The sequence below is a fragment of the Ornithorhynchus anatinus genome, chromosome 11, assembly GCF_004115215.2.
Source record: "Ornithorhynchus anatinus isolate Pmale09 chromosome 11, mOrnAna1.pri.v4, whole genome shotgun sequence".
Taxonomy (NCBI): Eukaryota; Metazoa; Chordata; class Mammalia; order Monotremata; family Ornithorhynchidae; genus Ornithorhynchus; species Ornithorhynchus anatinus.
In genome coordinates, this window is record NC_041738.1 from 14,202,666 (window position 1) to 14,220,800 (window position 18,135).

The 18,135-nt window shown below is 49.2% G+C and overlaps 1 protein-coding gene across 1 annotated transcript; it reads right to left on the reverse strand.

Moving 5' to 3' along the window:
- Positions 1–364: 364 nt before the first annotated feature.
- On the reverse strand, positions 365–10,236 carry KRT20 (keratin 20). The gene is made up of 8 exons (XM_029076075.2): positions 9,813–10,236; positions 6,900–6,982; positions 6,041–6,197; positions 5,653–5,814; positions 5,431–5,556; positions 4,721–4,941; positions 3,213–3,250; positions 365–759 (listed from the first exon to the last, which is right to left on the reverse strand). The coding sequence occupies exons 1-8, from the start codon at positions 10,200–10,202 to the stop codon at positions 602–604; spliced, it is 1,335 nt and encodes a 444-aa protein (XP_028931908.1). The 5' UTR covers positions 10,203–10,236; the 3' UTR covers positions 365–601.
- Between the last annotated feature and the right edge of the window lie 7,899 nt (positions 10,237–18,135).

Below are 18,135 nucleotides of genomic sequence, written 5' to 3' on the forward strand. Positions count from 1 at the left end.
GGTAATCAGGTGGTCCCACATGAGGCTCACAGTCTTCACCCCCATTTTACAGCTGAGGTCACTGAGGCCCAGAGAGGTTAAGTGACTTGCCCACAGTCACACAGCTGCCAAGTGGCTTAGTCGGGATTACTGACAATTCCGACACTTCTAGAGGCTCCGGAATTGAGCCTTGGGAATTAGGCGCTGCCTTTCTCCTTCCCTTTAGCACTGCTTTCCCTTACTAAGTGTGAAGAGAGGACAGGTAAGATTGCAGCTCTTCTGAAACATGGGTGGATGAAGACTCTTTAGAGGTCTACCTTCATTCAATCACTCAATGGTATTTATTGAGCACTGAATGTGTAAGCACTTGAGAGAGTACAAAATTAAGAGTCGGGTGACCCGTTCCCTGCCCGTGGTGATCTTCAAGTTTCACTCAGTAGTATTTACTGAGCACCTACTGAGGGGAGGGCACTAAAGTCTGGAGAAAAGTCTAAGTTCATTACGTTAGAGTCGTACCCTGGCCCACAAAAAGCTCAAAACCTAAGACAGCAGAAAGAAGTAAGGAAGAGAAGAGACATTCTTTTTGCCGATAGGGCAAGATGTGTCTCCCAGGGAAAGGGACTTAAAACTTAAGAGATTCAAGGTTTGCTGTGGGTGTGTGAGAGGAAATCATCTGTCCACTCTCCAGAGTCTCCTCCATCTCCTTGGTCTTGGATGAGACAATCTTCCCATCCACCACTTCTTCTACCACCATCCTGATCTTCCGGATTTTCTTCGCATCTGAGGATCAGAAAGGCAAACAGGTTTGAAGTCTCACTTTGTGTGACCGAGGCTTGCTCTCTGTTCTGATATTACTCTGTTTAATGGCTTGGCGCCTCCTCTCCGTGAAGGCATGCAGGGTTGAGGAAGGAATGATCCACCATTCCCTTGGAGTAGATAAATAATAATAATAATAACGATATTTGTGCCAGGCTCTGAACTAAGCACTTGGGTGGGTATAAGCAAATCAGGTTGGACACAGTCCTTTTCCCACACCGGGCTCAGAGTCTTCATCCCCATTTTACAGATGGGGCAACTGAGGCACAGAGAAGTGAAGAGACTTGTCCAAGGCCACAGAGCAGAAAAATGGTAGAAACGGGATTAGAACTCATGATCTTCTGAAACGCAGGTCTGTGCTCTTTCCATTGTAATGTTTTTGGGTTTTTTTGTATTTGTTAAGCGCTCACTACACTCCTCTAAGTATTGGAGTAGATGCAAGTGAATCCAGCCAGATACAGTTTGTCCCACATGGGGCTCACACTCAAGTAGGAGGGAGAACTGGTATTGATTCCCTATTTTGCACTTGAGGAAACTGAGGCCCAGAGAAGTTACATGACTTGCCCAAGGTCACAGCAGGCAAGTGCAGAGCCGGGAATAGAAGCCAGGTCCTCTGGCTCTCAGGTCCATGCTCTATCCGTTAAGCCATGCTACTCTAGACTCTAAGATGTCTGTGGGCAGGGAACGTGTCTACGGATTCTGTTATATTATACTTTCCTTAATAGTACAGTGGTCTGCCCACAGTAAGCACTCAATAAATATGATTAGTTGATGGACTGGATGCTGTTCATCGAGAATGGCCAGGACAAGGCTAACGCTAACCTTCTCACTGTACCTCGATCTCGTCTATCTCTCTGCCGACCGCTCGCCCGTGTCCCGCCTCTGGCCCGGAGCGCTCTCCCTCCTCGTATCTGACAGACGATTGCTCTCCCGCAACTCAAAGCCTTATTGAAGGCAGATCTCCTGCAAGAAGCCTTCCCTGAGTAAGCCCTCCTTTCCTCTTCTTCCACTCCCTTCTGTGTTGCCTTGACTTGCTTCATTTATTCGTCCCTCCTCCCAGCCCATAAGCCCTTATATGCATATCTGCAATTTATTTATTTCTTTATATTAACGTCTGTCTCGCCATTTAGACCGCAGACTCGTTGCGCGCGGGGAATGTGTCTGTTTCTTGTTAGATTGTACTCTCCCAAGTGCTTATTACAGTGCTCTGCACACAGTAAGCACTCAATAAACACAACTGAATTGATTCATTGAATGAGTGAAGTAGCATGGTGCAGCGAATAGAACATGGGCCTGGGATTCAGAAGTTCGCGGGTTCTAAACCGGCCTCCGCCTCTTGTCTGTTGCGTGACCTTGGGAAGTCACCTCCTTTCTCTTTGCCTCAGTTATCTCATCTGTAAAATGAGGATAGAGACGGGGAACCCCGTGTGGAACAGGGACTGTGTCCAACCGGATTTGCTTATATCCACCCCAGCAATTAGTACAACTCCTGGCACCCAGTAAGTACTTAACCTATAACACAATTATCATTATTATCCTTATTATTGTAATGAATGAATGAATGGATGGGATCCCTGCCAGTTTGCTGGAGGTGATCTGCTTCTCAGCTCTGCTTCCATCACAGAATACCCCTCTGGATGGCATCAGAAGGATCGCTTCGAGCTCTAGAAGCTCAGGTTAGTCCGGCCTGGGGAGGTTTGTGCTTCTGGGGTCCCCGGGCTCTGAGTCTCCTCCACCCCCGGAATAAGGAAGGCAGAACTGTCTGGAACAGTGCATCGTAAAAGAATAAATGCCAGCGTCCCTGTTCCAGATAAATGACACGCCTCTAAATGCCTTGGTCCTGCCCCCGGTTCTGGCTTGAATCGATTTATCCTTGCAGCTGTGCTCCACTCGTTAGTGTTTTTATTGTCTCTGTGCAAATAGAGATTCCTGGATTCTTTCCAGAGGCCACTGGGACTCCCTGCAGCACCCCACCCCTGTCTGTCTCCCCCTCTAGAGTGTAAGCTCCTTATAATAATAATAATTATGGTATTTGCTAAGCATTTACTATGTGCCAAGCACTGTTCTAAGCCCTGGGGTAGATACAAGGTAATCAGGTTGTCCCACGTGGGGCTCACGGTCTTCCTCCCCATTTTACAGATGAGGTAACTGAGGCACAGAGAAGTGAAGTGACTTGCCCAAAGTCACACAGCTGATAAGTGGCAGAGCCTGGATCAGAACCCATGACCTCTGACTCCCAAGCCCGGGCTCTTTCCACTGAGCCATGCCGCTTCTCATAGATATAAGGATATGCCCATAAGAATTTGCCCATTCCTATGGGCAGGGAATGTGTGTACTGATATTTTCCAGTGCTTAGTACACTGCTCTTCCCACAGTAAGCACTCAACAGTACCATTGATTGTGTTTGATTGATTTACCTCTTTCCTCCAGAGTAGTTGTCTCACTGTCCAAAGTTCTGTAATTAAAAAAATTAGAAGAAAAAGAGTCAGTATGCTACCCCCATTTCAGAGCGAGACAGAGAGAGAGAGAGTGAAATGGAGAGAAAGGAGAAGAAATGGTAAAGGAAGAGGGAATAAGAGAGAAAGAGACAGGCAGGGGGAGAAAGAGAGGGCGGGAGAAACCCTTGGCCTTATGCCCTGAAGATATTATTTTGTGCTGATACATGGATGAGGGATTCTGTTTTGCTCCTTCACTTTGGAAAGCACCCCGTGCTTCGGTGTCATATGGAGTGGGAGATGATTACAGGTTGATAATATAATGCCAATTTAGTGGTGCTTGCAAAGTTTTAAAAGTTTTTGTGTTGATTTTGTAAAAAAATGGCAAGCTGGTGGGTTACAGATCTTAGTTTCAGCCTGGAAAAACAGCCGGCTTATTTCACAATTTCGAAATTGGACCGTTTCACCCTACTTTTCTAATTCTAAGTAACTGGATGCTATTCATAATGTTTGTGGCAGCAGCAAGACCAAATCGTGGGGAGATTTCCCCGTCTTTCTTCTTCTTTTGGTCCCCATTGGGGTTGCCGTGTTCACTGGGACCATTATGACCAAGTCCTCAACTGCTGAAAGACCTCGGATCTGCGAGTCAGAGAGAACTGGGTTCTGGCTCGACCCTGGCCCCTGGTCTGCTTTGTCCTGAGCCCAGTAAATAAACCTCTCTTGGTCTCAGTTTCCTCTTCTGAAAATTGGAGGAATGAATACCTGCTTCTCTCTTCCTCACAGAGGTGTGATGACAAGAAGTGAGAGCCCTCAGGTGAGGTATTTGGAAAAATGAAAACACTGAACAATCCAAATTAACTGAATTAGTCACTGCCAGCTTTTTGCCACCACTGTGACATAGGGAAGGCAGTTGACAGTGGATGCAGTAACAGTGGTAATTAAAATAATCATCATAATTAAATAATGATGATATTACATGCTTGTTATGTGCCAAGCACTATGCTAAGAACTGGGGTAGGTATAAGATAACCAAATTGTCCCATTCAGGAGAGCAGGTATGGCTCATTTTAACAGATGAGGAAATGGAGGCACAGCAGCTGAGGTGGGAAAGCTTCCTGTCCCCATGATTTCTAGAAGAAGGGCTGTCCTTCTTTACCGCCAATTTTCAGAAAGGGGAAGGGATCAGCTGGCAAATTCTAGAGGAGAGGTTACTGGTTTCTCCAGGAACACCCCGCTCCAGCTAATTGGACCCACCCCCCCCCCCCAATTTCTCCCTCTACAAGGGCCCAGCAGCATAATTAACACACCTTTAGGTCTCCTTGTTAGGCAACAGATACAACAGCCGCGCAGTACTTATGTAAACGTTCTTATACTCTACTGGGTCCCCTCTCTGTGATTTATTTTAGAAGAGTTTCTCCCAGTGGACTGTGAGCTCCCAGCCGATGCAAAGACATCAGAGTTCAGAAGGCACCGCAGGCGAAAAGACTTACACTATGTCCTCTCCCTCTAGCAGGCGGCGGTAAGTAATAATCTCCTGCTCCAGCCGGTTCTTGACGTCCAGAAGGGTATTGAATTGGTCTCTCTGCTTCTCTGATTCCGAGCGGACCTGGATCAGCTGGTCCTTCAAAGCTTTGAGCACTGCCTGCAGCTGGGCCAGCCGGGCCTCATAACGGGTGTTGGTCTCCGCCAGGGTTAGGTCCAGGGAATCTCTCTGCAACAAGCCGTAGAAACACCAACTCCTAGAGCCCAGTACACGCCCAAGGACCCATTTTGTGGGGCAGAACAGGGGAGAGGATCGTCGTTTTTTCTTATGGCACTAAAGTGCTTACTATGTACCGGGCACCAAGCCCTGGGGGAGCTCTGAGATCATCAGCTTGGACACAGTGCCTGTCCCACGTGGGGCTCCCAGCTTAAGTCAGATGGAGGAGGATTTAATTCCCATTTTACAGATGAGGAAATCGAGACACAGCAAAATAAAGCAATTACCCAAGGCCACTCGACAGACAAATGGCAGAGCCAGGATAAGAACCCGGGTTCCCTGTTGCCCAGGCCTGCGTTCTTTCCACTAGACCGCGGCGCTTCCCTCCTTCTGGCTACTTTGAAGGACACCCCCACTACAGTTAGGGTGGATCCCGAGGGTGTGTCTGTAAAGAGGGGGTGCCGAGAGGGGGAGAGGAGAGAGTCGGGGGGAAGACTCTACCTGGCTGAGCAGGGACTGCAGCTCCATCTCCAGGTTCTGACACTTGCGTCTCAGCTCCTTGACTTGGGTCGTGCTGGTCTCCAGTTCTCTATTGTTCAGGGTGATCTGAGTCTCCAGCTCGATCGTCTGAAACCCAGAGGAAGGAAGAGGGATCGTCCGAGCTCTGAGCTCAGGAAGACCCTTCCAAGCCGCCCCCCCCAGGGTTTGAAAGTAGGGTGGTACCTGGGTCTCGTAGCGCTCCTTGGCCTTCTGAATGTTCTTCTTGGCCAAGCTTTCGTACTTGTCCCTCATCTCATTTATGATGGCCCCAAGGTCTGGGCCGGGAGCCGCATCCACTTCCACTTTGACGGTGGCCCCCAGATGCTTGCGCAGGGTATCAACTTCCTAGGAGAGAGAGGATCCAGATAAATCCTAGCCTGGAGAATCATCCCACCCTTCACAGGGCCTGGGGGAGGCGATGAGTAGTCACAGAATGGTGGCCAGTCAGTTTTCCTGAAGGAACCATCAGACAAGAAGGTCCTCCCGTTCCCAGGGTTAACTCTTCTTCCCCTTTTTCGACCCCAGGCCTCAAGCAGCGAAAGGCATGAAAGGGTCCCCCATTTCCCCTCACCTCCTCATGGTTCTTCCTGAGTAAAACCAGCTCCTCGGTCAGGTTTTCGATCTCCGATTCCAATCTGGCCTTCTTCAGGGTCAGGTCGTCGGTGACTTTGTTCAACCCCTGGATATCGTTCTCAACTGACAGGCGCATTCCTAGCTCAGTCTCATATCTGTTTTAGGAGAAAGATGATTTCAAAATCCCAGAAATCCAGAGCTGGAAGGGACCTTGAGAAGTCATCTTGTCCCTGCCCCTGCCTCTGAGCCATCCGGGCGGATGCATACTAACCCTTTTCTTTTAGAGTTCCAGGGAAGCAGAATTTTACCCCTTTCCCGAGAAGTTTATTCCAGTTTATCTGCTTGGGGATATTGCTTTCCTTGTGCCAAGCCCAACTCTATCCTGATGCAAAGAACGCTCCCAGAGAGAGAGCTACAGCAGCAGTGGTTGGCAGGGGGAGGCACGGCTTGTTCCGCACCCCGATGGACGAATACCTTGAACGTTATGCCGGGTACCAGGGTTTATACGGTTAGGGAATACACCCCCATGCCAATCTCTTTCTTGAGTCCCTGGCTAAAGCCTTCCCATCTTTACCATTCCCCTGCTCTTCTGTCCTATAGCATTACGGCGCCAATCTTGGCTTTGTGGGAAGTTTATTGGTTCAGCTCCCTCGGTCAGCTCTGAGGCTCACGTGGGCCGGGGCAGGGCATGGAAGCTTTTGGATCCCACGCTGCCTCTTCCCATTCCCCCGCAACACGAGCATCCCTCTCTTTCCCCTGAGCCCTGAGAGCCCTGCCACTCAGAAGAATACATTCCTTGGGGAAGCGGGGTCTGGGGCGGGATGGTGGTGGAGAGGGGTGCCCAACACCCAACTTACTTGATTCTGAAGTCTTCTGCCGCCAGCTTGGCATTGTCCATCTGCAGGACCAACTGAGCGTTGTTTATTTGGGCATTCTTAATCTGAAAATGCAAAAAGATTGGGGTGACCTAAAGCACAATCACTCCTCGGGCCAACACCAGCAGGCTCCAAACTTGGGGTGTCAGCCAATGGGAGAAATGTGGTTATCCGCCCTCCGCTCTGCATCGACTACGCACTCGAGTGTCTACCCTTTAAGCACTTTGATACCTCAGCCCCTCTGCACTTATGTACATATCCTTCTATTTGACTATTTCCCCTATCTAACACTCTACAGTCTCCCCCGCAAATGATAGTATTTGTCAAGCGCTTACTATGTGCCCAAACCGTTCTAAGCGCTTGGGGAGATACAAGGTAATCAGGTTGCCCCATGTGGGGCTCATAGTCTTCATTCCCATTTTACAGATGAGGTAACTGAGGCACAGAGAAGTGAAGTGATTTGCCCAAAGTCACACAGCTGACAGGCGGCGGAGCCGGGATTAGAGCCCACGACCTCTGACTCCCAAACCCGGGCTCTTTCCGCTGAGCCATGCTGCTTCACATGGATTGTATTTGCATATTGTCATGTGGATTCTGTCTCTGAGCTATTTTAATCAGATAATAATGATAATAATTATGGTTCTCATTAAGTGCTTCCCATGTGCCAAGCACTGGGGTAGATAAAAGCTAATCAGATCCCACAGTCTAAGTAGGAGGGAGAACAGGTATTGAATCCCAGTGTGCAGACGAGGGACCTGAGACAAGGAGAAGTGAAGTGGAGGAGTTGGGATACGAACCCGGTTCCTTTCACTCTCGGGTCTGTGCTCTTTCCACTAGCCCGTGCTGCTTCTCTCCTTCTCGGATCGGGAGCTTGGGATTGGCTGTCACTCCTGATTTTAGGGCCAGGCAGGCACAAGGGAGACTGAGGATTTTCTGGGTTAGTTTCCTTCCCATGGTTCTGTTGACAGAGGCGAGGGTTAGACTCTTTAAACCTGACCTCACCGGCAGGTCCTGAACTTTGACCATGATTTGCCATGGGTGTTGGTCAGATGAATTTGGTTTAATAGACAGCCCACAGATAAAAGGGAAACGTGACTACATGGAACTACCGAAGATTGCGAAGGACTTTAAAGATGTGTGCCTGTGCCAGACCATGTGAGACCTGATGACTTTGTATTGAGGGCAGAGTCTTCGGGCTGATGAGGCCGTCTCTCTCACCGGGACCAAGAAATTCTTTGGCTAGCTCAGAAACAATATGTTTCAGAGACATTCCCAACAGATTTTACTAGGAAATAAAAAGGTTTAATTACTGACAAAGAAGCCAGTTCTCCCCAACTTGCAAATGGTGACTCAACTAGAGAAGGGAGTTGGTTTTAAACACGGTTCGCAATGCAGTTATCCAGCTTCCATCCTTGCCTTTCCACTTAACCTTAATAATGGAGAAGCGATGTGTAAAGAGAAGCGGCTTGGCCTGGTGGAAAGAATAGAGGCTCGAGGGTCAGAAGGACCTGGGTTCTAATGCTGTTTGTCTGTTGTGTGACCTCGGGTAAGTCACTTAACTTCTGTATTCTTCAGTTACCGTGTCTGTAAAATGGGGATTAAAAAGTTGTGATTCCCATGTGGGTCATGGACTGTGTCCAACCTGATTTACTTTTATCTAACCCAGAGTTTAGCGCAGTATAGAGAAGCAGTGTGGCTTAGTGGCAAGAGCCCGGGCTTGGGCGTCAGAGGTCACGGGTTCTAATCCCGGCTCCGCCACTTATCAGCTGTGTGACTTTGGGCAAGTCACTTCACTTCTCTGTGCCTCAGTTACCTCATCTGTAAAATGGGGATGAAGACTGTGAGCCCCACGTGGGACAACCTGATTACCTTGTATCTCACCCAGCGCTTAGCATGGTGCCTGGCACATAGTAAGCGCATAACAAATACCATCATCATCATTAGTATTATTATTGCAGTACCTGGCATATAACGAACGCCTAACAAATAACCATTCAGAAAATCGTGCCGCATCTTTATGGAGAATTGAGTTCTTCAGCTTTGTGGAGGCAATTCCTGGGCAATTAAGAGATCTTTGGGTGGAAAGCAGTGTGGCCTGATGGAAAGAGGACCTAGCTTTGCCACTTATCTTCTGTATAACCTAGGCGAGTCACTTAATTTCTCTGTGCCTCAGATTCCTCATTTGTAAAATGGGGATTCAGTACCTATTCTCTCCCCTTCTAGAATGTGGATCCCATGTGGGAGAGGAACTGTGTTTGACCAGATTAAATTATATCTATCCCGGAGCTTAGTGCAGATCTTGGCACATAGTAAATGCTTAACAAATGCCATAATTAAATTAATTCATCGTCTTGCTCAGATTTGGGTTTGTCTAGGAAATGTGCCACTGATCATTCAGCACCGGCTAGATGGAGCCCAGGAATTAGAATCAATCATTCATTCAATTGAATTTATTGAGCATTTACTGTGTGCAGAGCACTGTATTAAGCACCTGGGAGAGTATAATACAGCAATAAACTGACACATTCCCTGCCCACAGTGAGATTACAGTGTAGAGGGATTAGATGGAGCTTAAACCACACAAGCACGAGGAAGAAGTGATGGGGATGACTGACAGGTGACGTAAGTGTCCATCCCATAACGGATCTACCACATTCTGGTTTAACTCCTCAGAGACCACCCCTCCTTCCCTTTATCGAGATGGGCACGGGGATTGGGACCCCCCAGTCAGATGAGAGGTGGGAACAGCCCGGGTTTGTGTAGAGGATGACCACGGGGCGTCTTTCCTTGCAAACTCTCTTGACTCCTCCCTTCCCGGGAAACCATCCAAAGCCAGATTCCTAGAAAGGCCTGCCAGCCCACAGAGCCCAGTTCCCCATGTGAAACGTGTCTCACCTGTTCTTGGAGCTCCTCAATCGCCTTGTAATACGAGCGGTAGTCTCGGCCCAGTGGAGTGGAGTTCTTCTCGTGCCACTGCCTAATCTGGACTTCCAGTTTAGAGTTGGCTTGCTGGAGGGAGCGCACCTTTTCCAGGTAGTTAGCCAGGCGGTCATTCAGATTTTGCATGGTGCCTTTCTCGTTGCCGGTTAGTAACTTGCCCGCGCCAAGGCCCTCGCCATATTGGATCTGGGTCGTGCTGGTAGAAATCCGAGTGCCCCATCCTCCGGCTCCACCGTAGACACTGGGAGTGTAGAAAACCTGCTTGGCTGGCATCCTGAACACGGGGTTGATGAAGATGGCCTCGTTGGAGTTGCTCCTAATGAATTTTCCTCTGGAGATAGGCATCTTTGGCTTCAAGACCGAGCGTGCCAAGATAGAAGTGGTGAAAGCAGATACGGGGCTGGCCGAGGGTGTGACTGACACATTTATACTCTCCGTGCGAACTCCATCTCTGTAGACCCCGCCCACGACTGGACCCTGGAATGGCCCTCCCACCCCCCCCCCCCCCCCCCGGCCCCAGCGCCCTGGATTTCTCTGGAAAAGGGGTGGGGATTGGGAGTCTCAATTTCAAGCCCAGAGGTTTCTCTTCAGGGTGCATTTTAAACAAAAAGGAGACACAATTGAACTGCTCGTGAATCATAAAAGCCCTGCACCTGTCTCTCTCCAGTCCTCAATTTGGACTGATGTACTGATGTATTCAGAACTCTCCCAGGTGGGGAGGGATTAAAGCAAGCAGATGGGATTCTGAGAACAAAAAGGATGGCCAGGAATAGGCCAGAGGATATTGGGGTGGTTAATTTATTGTTACAGCCTACAGATTCCTGCTTTTTTCTGTCTGGGGGTGAAATCAGCTCTTTCTCTCTCTTGCTACCTCTCTCTCTCTCTGTCAGCCACCCTTCTCTATGCTTCTGCCTATCTCTATCTCTTCCTCTTTCTCTCTGACTTATGGGAACCGCTGTAGTGGTAATTGAGCCCCAAGGTCATCTGCTTCTCCTGCCCAAACCATCAAGGGCCAGGTGGAGAGCTTGGTCCAATTTACCGAGGAGGTAAATTTCTCAGCATCAGAGAAAGATACATTTATGACTGGAACTTGGCCTAGGCGCTGTGCGAAGTAAGTCTCACATTTCCTCCAGCCTTCTACTTGGATGCCCTGCCTACCCCTCAAACTTAGCATGTTCAAAAGCACATCCTTCTCGTTCCATCCAAACCCTGTCTTCCTCCTGACATCGCCAAGATCCGCCCCTTCCTCTCCACCCAATCTGCTACCTTGCTGGTACAGTCTCTCATAATATCCCGACTGGATTACTGCCTCAGTCTCCTTTCTGATCTCCCGTCCTCCTGTCTCTCCTCGCTTCAGTCTATACTTCACTCCGCTGGCCAGATTATCTTTCTGCAGAAACGCTCTGGGCTGGTCACTCCCTGCCTCAAAAATCTCCAGTGGTTGCCTGTCAACCTTGGCATGAAACCAGATCTCCTCACTATTGGCTTCAGAGCTCTCCCTCACCTTGCCCCCCTCCTACCTCACCTCCCTTCTCTCCTACAGCCCAGCCCACACACTCCGCTCCTCTGCCGCTCACCTCCTCACTGTGCCTCGTTCTCGCCTGTCCCGCTGTCGACCCCTGGTCCGCGTCCTACCACTGGCCTGGAATGTCCTCCCCCCTCACATCTGCCAAACTAACTCTCTTCCTCTCTTCAAAGCCCTACTGAGAGCTCACCACCTCCAGGAGGCCTTCCCAGACTGAGCCCTCCCTTTCCCTCTGCTCCTTCTCCCCTCCCCATCGCCCCTACTCCCTCCCTCTGCTCTACCCCCTTCCCCTCCCCACAGCACTTGTATATATTTGTACATATTTATTGCTCTATTTTATTAATGGTGTGCATTTATCTATGGTTCTATTTATCTGTTTTGATGGTAGTGATACCTGTCTACTTGCTTTGTTTTGTTGTCTGTCTCCCCTTTCTCGACTGTGAGCCCGTTGTTGGGTAGGGATTGTCTCTATCTTTTGCCTAATTGTACTTCCCAAGCGCTTAGTACAGTCCTCTGCACACAGTAAGTGCTCAATAAATACGACTGAATGAATCACTGTTGACAGCACCACCACCCTTCCTGTCTCACAGGCCCGTAATCTTGGCGTTATCCTCGACTCCTCTCTCTCACTGAACCGACACATTCAATCTGTCACCAGATCTTGTCGGTTCAACCTCCATATCGTTAAATTCCATTGCTCAATAAATTCCATTGATTGATTGATTGATTGATTGCCTGATTGAGCTCCATGAGCCCCAGAGATACAGGAGTTCAAGCAGTCCAGCCTGATGGGAGGCAGTTAGAGAGGAAAAGGTCTTTTAGAGGAGAGGCTTTGGGGAAACTGAAAGAATAAGGGGCAGGATTTTTTTGATCACCTTGGTTAAATGCTTACTATAATAATAATGGTATTTATTAAGTGCTTACTTTGTGCCAAGCACTGTTCTAAGCCCTGGGTTAGATACAAGGAAATCAGGTTGTCCCGTGTGGGGCTCACAGTCTTAATCTTCATTTTACAGATGAGGGAACTGAGGCACAGAGAAGTTAAGTAGCCTGCCCAAGGTCGTACAGCAGACAAGTGGCCGAGTCGGGATTAGAACCCACGTCCTCTGACTCCCAAGCTCGGGCTCTTTCAGCTAAGCCTCGCTGCGATCTGTGCGGGGGCATGTAGTATAGAAGGGAGAGGGAAGAGACTGGACTCGGAGACACCACTGAGGAGTGTGATTAGATGACTAGATCTGGTACCAGAATGGTAGGTGTTTGGATGGAAAAGATGAGGTGGATGAGGGAAGATGAGGTGGGATTTGGCCATAAATGGAATGTAGGAGCTGAAAGAGAGTGAGGAGTCAAGGATGGTGCTGACGGTGTTTATGGGATGGTGGGAATCATGGTCTTGTTGATTAAAAGGAAAGTTAGGAGGAGAATATTTGAGAGGGAAGATGAACGATTTAGCTTATAGACCTGTTAAGTTTGAGGTGTTGGCGGGATATCCCTGGTGAGATGTTCTGGGCCGGGAAGAAATGTGAGATTATGGGTCTAGAAAGATAGATTTGGGAGCCCTCTACATAAAAAAGCATCATGGCCTAGTGGAAAGAGCACGGGCCTAGAAGTCAGAGGAACTGGATTCCAATCCTGGCTCTGCCGCTTCTCTGCTGTGCTAACTGGGGCAAGTCACTTAACTTCTCCGTGCCTCAGTTAGATCAGCTACAAAATGGGGATGTTCTCCTTCCTACTTAGACTGAGAAGCCCCATGTAGGACCTGATTATCTTGTGTCTCCCCCAAATAATAATAATAATAATAATAAAATGGGATAAAGAGTAATAATAATGATAATAGTGGTATTTGTTAAGCACTTACTAAGCGCTAGGGTGGATACCAAGCAAATCAGGTTGGACAGTCCGTGTCCCACGTGGGGCTCACAGTCTAAATCCCCATGTTACAGATGAGGTAACCGAGACCCAGAGAAGTTAAATGACTTGCCTGAGGTCACACAGCAGGTATGTGACAGACCCTGGATTAAAACCCAGGTCCTCTGGCTACCAGGCTCATATTTGGGGCGCAGTGCTTCTGCTTCACAGGTAAATATCACTGGGGAAAATGTCAGCTGAATGAGGTTAGCATTTAAAAATGAGCTGTTAACACTCAGTTTCTAAAATCTCTACTACGCTTCTGCCCTCTGGGGAAACAGTGCAAATGCTCAGTCTTTCCATCCCCCGAGAGGCAGTGAAATGAACAAAAGCAAGCGGCAGGTATGATTCATCCATGGGTTCTCCACTTTTCAAAGTCAACCTTACAATGCTCTGCTTTGTTGTTAAATAATAATGGACGAAGCAATAAACCCAAGTTGATTCAGACAACACCTGCTCTTCACAGCTGAATTTCAGTAGGCTTCAGGACCCCAGCAATTCTAGAATTGTAAACCACACAAGTACTAAATTCACCCCTTGGAGTCAGCGTATGAACCCCCTCTCCTCAGGGCAGCCGCTGGGATTCTCCGATCACCTCCTGGACTGACCTGGGGAGAAAGATAAAGGCTGAGAGTTCGGTGTTCACCTCCGTAGCAGACTGTTAAGAAGGTAGCTGCTGACACTTTGGCCTCTCATTTTTTTAAAAATCATTTTTATTAAGGGCTTTTTAAGTGACATTTTTTAAGTGCTTATTATGAGCCAGGCACCGTACTAAGCACTGAGATAGATGCAGTCAGGATGGACACAGTCTATGTCCCACATGGGGCTCACAGTCTGAATCCCCATTTTACAGATGAGGTAACTGATGCACATAGAAGGGAAATGACTTGCCCGGGGTTCACACAGGAGACAAGTGGTGGAGCCAGGATCAGGGCCTAGGTCCTTCTGACTCCCAGGTCCATGTTCTTTCCACTGGCCACGCTGCTTCTCACCAGTGCCAAGCACTGGCATACACTCTGGGGTGGGTACTTGTTCATCCCAAGCGCTTAGTACAGTGCTCTGCACATAGTAAGCGCTCAATAAATACTATTGAATGAATGAATGAATAATTTTATGAGACGCAGTCCCTTTTTCACTTGACCCTCACCATCTAAGAGTTGGGTGGAGTAGATATCCCCATTTTACGGTACGAGAACCGAGGCCCAGAGAGAGTAAGTGACTTGGCCAAGGCCCTACAGTTGGCCAGTGGCAGACCTGAGTTTGAAATCCGGTTTTCCTGACACTTTCCACCAGGCCACACTCTATCTTGTCTTTCTGCCCGGTGCGTTTGCCTTCAGCAGTGAGGGAAAGTCCAATGCCCTGTGAAAGAGACATCCACCTCTGGCAAAAGAAAACCCCCAAGGCCTTTTGTCTGTGGAAATCGTCCAGAAGAGCCCCTTGAAAACTCACAGAGATCCCTAGCCAAGGCCCACCCTGTTGGCTTTGTGGACCTTGGTCTAGCTGCGTCAGACAAATGGGTTTGGCTGGAAGGGCACAGTGCCTCCGTGGCACCACCGCAGGCTCACACCCCAACTCAAACAGGATCTGCACAGCCTCCACTCCACCCCTTCCCACCTGGGCCCACAATACCTGAATCGTATCACAGAGTGTTTCATGGATTAAGTCACGGATTGTGTCATGGATGGCCTGCTGGGTTCACCTTCCCGGGCGAAGCTGAGCCGTTCACCTTTATCTCGTTTCAGATGCCCAAGTGGTGCCAGCTGGATTTGGGCAAGGAAGGGCAGCCAGAGCAGAAGGGAAGGGTCTGGTCTAGTGGAAGGAACGCCGGGGGACAGGAGATTAGGGTCCCCATCCCGGGTTTGCCACTGGGCCTCTGTGGGTCCTTGGACAAGACGGTTAACATCTCTGGGCTCCGGTTTCCAAAAATAAGTATAGTTCTTCCCCTGTCTCCCTGCCCACCGGGGATGTGACAGGGATAAAATTCGATGACTGACAGGGTAGTGCTTTGGCAAAATAAAAAATGCTATATAAATTCAAGGTGCTATAATGATCGTTAATCTTTGAAATGTTCGGGAAGCGTAAATTCAAGCCTCTGCCCATTCCCAGCATTAACGCGTGGTGTAAGATTGCTGCCGATGGCAGAGTAAGGCAGTTATCCTTGGAACAGCTGAAGAGATCTATTATTAATAAGCGGCCTGATCGATCAGTTCATTTCATCAGCAGCCACTGCGTCCCATCCGTGCGGTAGGGCTTGTCTTCATTAAGCTTTAATGCTCATCTGTTTAAGCGAAAAAGCGACAGAGCTCACCCATCTCTGGGAGATTCAACAGCCCCTGTGAGGTCCTGGCATGGAAATCTCGCCCCAGGACTCCCCGAGGGCAAGTGAAATTGGGCAAAGGAGCTATTTGGTCTACTTCTTGTTGACCGAAGTGGCGGGAGAGGCCGTAGACAGCTATGGTGACCTGCTCAATGAAGGCTGAAGGAAATGACTCCCTCTGGCTTATTATTATTGTTATTATTGGTATTATTTTGATTATCATATCTGTTAAGTGCTTATTACTTGCCAAGCGCTGAGGTAGATACAAGATAATCAGGTGAGGTGCATTTCCTGTCCCACATAGGGCTCACAGTCTCACAGGCTTACAGTGCTCTTTCTGTCAGACCACACTGGTCACAGTCAAGGAGCAATGTGGTTTAAGGAAAGAGCACGGGCCTGGAAGTCAGAGGACCTGGTTTGAATTCCAGCCCCACCCCCTGCCTGCTGTGTGAACTTGGGAAAATCACTTTACTTCTCTGTGCCTCAGTTACCTCATCAGTAAAATGGGGATTCAGTCCCTATTCCTCTTCCTATTTAGACCGTGAGCACCATGTGGGACATGGACTTTGTCCATTGTGATTAGCTTGTATCTTCCCTGGCGCTTAGAAGAGTGCTTTATCTTCTAATCAATCAGTGGTATTTATTGAGCGCTTACCGTGAGCAGAGCACTCTACTGAGCACTCGGGAGAGTACAACAGGCTTGGTAGATGAGTTACCTGCCCATAGAGAGTTCTAATCCTGGCTCTGCCACTTGTCTGCTGTGTGACCTTGGTCATGTCACTTCTTCCCTGTTCCTAGTTAGCTTATCTGTAAAATGAGTTATACATAGTAAGCACTTTCTTCATTCATTCATTCAGTAGTATTTATTGAGCGGTTACTATGTGCAGAGCACTGTACTAAGCGGTTGGAATGTACAAATCGGTAACAGATAGAGACGGTCCCTGCCCTTTGACGAGCTTACGGTCTAATCGGGGGAGACGGACGGACGAGAACGACGGCGATAAATAGAATCGAGGGGAAGAACATCTCATTAAAACAATAGCAAATAAACAGAATCAGGGTGATGTACATCTCATTAACAAAATAAATAGGGTGATGAAGATATATACACTTCAGCGGACGAGTACGGTGCCGAGGGGATGGGACGGGAGAAGGGGAGGAGCAGAGGGAAAGGGGGGAGAAGAGGGTTTAGCTGTGGAGAGGTGAAGGGGGGTAGAGGGAGCAGAGGGAAAAGGGGAGCTCGGTCTGGGAAGGCCTCTTGGAGGAAGTGAGCTTTAAGTAGGCTTTTGAAGAGGAGAAGAGAATGAGTTTGGCGGAGGGGAGGTGGGAGGGCGTTCCGGGACGGCGGGAGGACGCGGCCCAGGGGTCGTCGGTGAGATAGGTGAGAACGGGGGACGGTGAGGAGGTGGGCGGCAGAGGAGCGGAGCGTGCAGGGTGGGCGGTAGAAAGAGAGAAGGGAGGAGAGGTAGGAAGGGGCAAGGTGATGGAGAGCCTTGAAGCCTTGAGTGAGGAGTTTTTGTTTGGAGCGGAGGTTGATAGGAGGTTGATAGGTAACCACTGGAGGTGTTTAAGAAGGGGAGTGACATGCTCAGATCGTTTCTGCAGGAAGATGAGCCGGGCAGCGGAGTGAAGAATAGACTGGAGCGGGGAGAGACAGGAGGAAGGGAGATCAGAGAGAAAGCTGACACAGTAGTCTAGCCGGGATATAACGAGAGCCCGTAGCAGTAAGGTAGCCGTTTGGGTGGAGAGGAACGGGCGAATCTTGGCGATATTATAAAGGTGAGACCGGCAGGTTTTGGTGATGGATCGGATGTGTGAGGTGAACGAGACAGACGAGTCGAAGATGACACCGAGGTCGTGGGCCCGAGAGACGGGAAGGACGGTCGTACCATCCACGGTGATAGGGAAGAGGGAGGGAGGGTGACAGGGAGAGGACCGGGCTCGGGAGGGAAGGTGAGGAGCTCAGTTTTGGTCATGTTGAGTTTTAGGTGGCAGGCAGATATCCAGGTAGAGACGTCCCGGAGGCAGGAGGAGATTCGAGCCTGAAGGGAGGGGGAGAGGACAGGGGCAGAGATGTAGATCTGTGTGTCATCTGCATAGAGATGATAGTTGAAGCCGTGAGAGGGGATGAGTTCACCGAGGGAGTGAGTGTAGATGGAGAACGGAAGAGGGCCAAGAACTGACCCTTGAGGAACTCCGACAGTTAGAGCATGGGAGGGGGAGGGGGAGGCTGCGAAGGAGACCGAGAATGACCGTCCAGAGAGATGAGAGGAGAACCGGGAGAGGACGGAGTCCGGGAAGCCAAGGTGAGATAAGGTGTGGAGGAGAAGAGGATGGTCAAAGGCAGCTGAGAGGTCAAGGAGGATTAGAACAGAGTAGGAGCCATTGGATTTGGCAAGAAGGAGGTCATACCACAGTTACTAAGTAACAGGGACTACGATTTAATCTCCACTTTACAGATGCGGTAACTGAGGCACAGAGATGTGAGTGATTAGGTTAAGGTCACACAGCGGACGAGGGGTGGAGCTGGG

Bases quoted from the DNA above. Each gene is read 5' to 3' on its own strand.
- KRT20 (XM_029076075.2), bottom strand. From the start codon at position 10,202: ATGCCTATCTCCAGAGGAAAATTCATTAGGAGCAACTCCAACGAGGCC. The intron at 5,815-6,040 runs GTGAGGGGAAAT...TCTCTCTCCTAG, and splicing joins TCAGGAAGAACCATGAGGAG to GAAGTTGATACCCTGCGCAA. The intron at 4,942-5,430 runs GTAGAGTCTTCC...GGCTTGTTGCAG, and splicing joins TGCAGTCCCTGCTCAGCCAG to AGAGATTCCCTGGACCTAAC.